Here is a 3,111-nt window from a genome sequence, read left to right on the forward strand (position 1 = left end):
GGGCCGAAAACGCGAGCAACAGCTAGTCTGTGAAAAATGTCATCGAGATCCATTAAGGCGTTTTAGTAGAAAACTTTTACACTACTACTTTACTTTAAATGGTCACTACGGACCCTAAGTGACCATTTTACGACTTACTACAAAGTTTAGTTCCACTCTGAATGATACCGTTTCTTTTTAGTCCAATAATTTCGATTTAAACCCTATTATCGAAGCCATTATAACTGACAACATAAATAATACGATTTTAAATAAAAAAAACGCAAGTATATGTGCTTTTACTATTGCCTTGTCCCTAAAAAGCAGTCAAAAGCATTGTTACCTTACCTTTTCCGCTATTACAGTAGTCGATCGCGTACTTCGTGGCCTCCCTCGTGGCGAGGACATCCATACCATCCACCCAGATACCAGGCACGTAGTCTCCGCGGGAGTAGTAATCGGTACTAGCGGAGGACCTGTCTACACTGGTTCCCATACCTAGAAAGACCTCAATATTAGAGTCTTTCCCTTTGGACCGTTCAGCCCAATAGGAAAAAAGTCCTACCGAACCGATCAATTCGGTGGATTAATTTATTAGAGTAGGGAAACTCCTATTAGACCGAACAGCCCAACGGGAAACAGCCAATTAAATTTAAACCTACAGTATTTTTGCATCAATTAATATGACGTATCAGTTACTGGCCGCAATAACCCTTTACAATATGATTGGATTGGTGCAATTTACGAAGAAATATGAGTAAATATAAAAAAAACACAGACTTATAAAAACAGACATGTTTGTATATTTAAATACGTAAAAAAATACAATAAATTACATGCATACGGTAAATTAAAAAATGCAATAAGTTTATTATTATTTAAAAAAGAACATATTTAAAGAAAAACAAACAAACACATATGTCACTGTCTGTAAATCGAAATAAATCCGCTTTATTCGATTTAATTAAAAGATTAAAAAACAAAGATTAATATATTATATCAAGAATTTAATCTTAAAGTGTACCATTGTACTTCTATTATTTATAACTGTCCATCTACTTGATTAACATACAAATATATATTGCTGTCTTCTTTTTTTAAAGAATGAGAGACAAAGATAGCAATATATATGTAGTGCAAATAGTCTTGTTAAACGGATTTCCGACCTCATGGTTCTCCCCTTAACTTGGAATTTTATTTTTTCGAATATCAAAATAATATTCATAGCACTTAACCTTAATGACCCAAGGTGTTTAGAAAAAAAAAATTGATGTATCTCTACAGATACACTAACAAGAAAAGGGATAAGCAGAGTTTTGTTGACAGTTTCTCCCAAATTAGAATAAAACCACAAACACTTGACACTGGCCCAATCCGCTGTGGGAGAACCATAAACAAGAAATAGATCGATAGATAGACCCTATGGTCGAGAGTTTTCGCCAAACTATAGTAAACCATATTAGAAGTATAGTATAATAGGAGGCCAAGACTTAATTAGAACGGTGCAACAAAAAATGCTTATATTTTACGAAAAAAAGAACAATAAAGAAAAACAAAAGTATGTCAGTTTAAGATAACATAGTTAAGTCTGCTAAAATCCGTTTATCATTAGAAATCTTTAAAAAAAGCCTTCAATATTAAAAATCAATAAACTAATAAGTCTTGTAAATAAGAATGGTCTATTCAAGTAAATATACATAAAATACTCAATAAAACTCACCATATCCATTGTTTTCACAGACAAACACACAAGGCAGGTCCCATAACTTGGCCATATTGTACGCTTCAAACAACTGGCCCTGATTGGCCGCTCCATCTCCATACAATGTGAAACACACTCCTCCATCAGCCCGGTATTTATGGGCTAAAGCAATACCAGCACCTAACGGGGCCTAAAACATTATATACTGTTAACTTTACTAGTATCTAGTGAACCTCGATAAGTTAAAGTCCAAGGGAAACCAAAGATTTTAAGTTATAGAGGTTTTAAGTTATCAAGGGTCTATGTTGTAGAGGTTTTAGGCTTTGATGGGAGGGGAACACATTATTTTTTTGAGTTATAGAGGTTTTTAAGTTATCAAGGTTCTACTGTAGTTGAACACTTCACAAGTGCGAAATTTAAAAAAAAAAGTCGCTGATAATAATCCCCCGAACATAAGCTACATTAAAGTCATGCCAGACATACAAGTCTCCCTAAATTTTGACAGCACATGATTTAAAAAAATAAACTATAATATAACAGTCCATGTCAATTACCCTTAAGTGAAAAAAAAAATGAGTTTTCTTTAAAAACTATGATTCCAGAGTTGTATATTTTCTAAATGAGCACTGTTATATAAATACAATAGTCAACCAAAGATACTGTATGCCAAATTTTTCTTATGTTTTGTCCATTATCATAACACTCATCATGCATTAAATTTTTTCAAAACTTTTGGTAATACCATGATAATACCATTTAACGGTAAATTAAGAAACAAAAATCAATTCGTAACATACCTGAGCTCCCACAATTCCGTTTCCTCCGTAGAAATTCTTTCCATACAAATGCATAGAGCCACCTTTTCCTCTTGAGCACCCAGTCCTGCGACCAGTTAACTCGGACAATACACCAAGTATACTGACACCCATCAGATGAGTCCATCCGTGGCAGCGGTAAGCCGTTATCACACTGTCCACATCACGCATCGCAGCTCTCATACCAACTGCTACCGCTTCTTGGCCTATTAAAAATCAATCTCAACTTTAAAAACTACACCAACCATATAAATATTTGAATTATCATTAAACTTTTTTGTATATTTATCTCCACAGAGCATGGTAACACTGAATGTGTTATAATATGACTTTAATGTAAAAATTACTTTAAATAAGAACAAATTTACAAAACATTCTTTAAAATGTTTTGTAAGTTGTCTATTGGTAGATTTGATCCCTGTGTCTATTAAATAAAAATTATTCAAAAAATCAAACCCAGATTTAGTAAATTACCTAATTATAAAATACCTAAATTCTAAAGAGACAGGATTTTATTCACTTTTCTTTGTAAGAGAATGGAAAATTTATAGTATTAACCTGAATACAAATGACAAAAGCCTCTGATAATCTTTTCCTTGTACAGATTACCCGATG

At 33.0% G+C, this 3,111-nt stretch overlaps 1 protein-coding gene across 1 annotated transcript; it reads right to left on the reverse strand.

The window, feature by feature from the left end:
* Positions 1 to 327: 327 nt before the first annotated feature.
* LOC106108665 (probable pyruvate dehydrogenase E1 component subunit alpha, mitochondrial) lies at positions 328 to 3,105 on the reverse strand (the record flags this gene model as incomplete). Its single annotated transcript, XM_013289925.1, has 4 exons — positions 3,055 to 3,105; positions 2,479 to 2,702; positions 1,700 to 1,871; positions 328 to 477 (listed from the first exon to the last, which is right to left on the reverse strand). Coding segments are annotated over exons 2-4 (523 nt in total), but the record flags the coding sequence as incomplete, so codon positions are not given.
* Positions 3,106 to 3,111: the final 6 nt, after the last annotated feature.

Source organism: Papilio polytes, unplaced genomic scaffold (genome assembly GCF_000836215.1).
Source record: "Papilio polytes unplaced genomic scaffold, Ppol_1.0 DF821496.1, whole genome shotgun sequence".
Classification (NCBI taxonomy): domain Eukaryota; kingdom Metazoa; phylum Arthropoda; class Insecta; order Lepidoptera; family Papilionidae; genus Papilio; species Papilio polytes.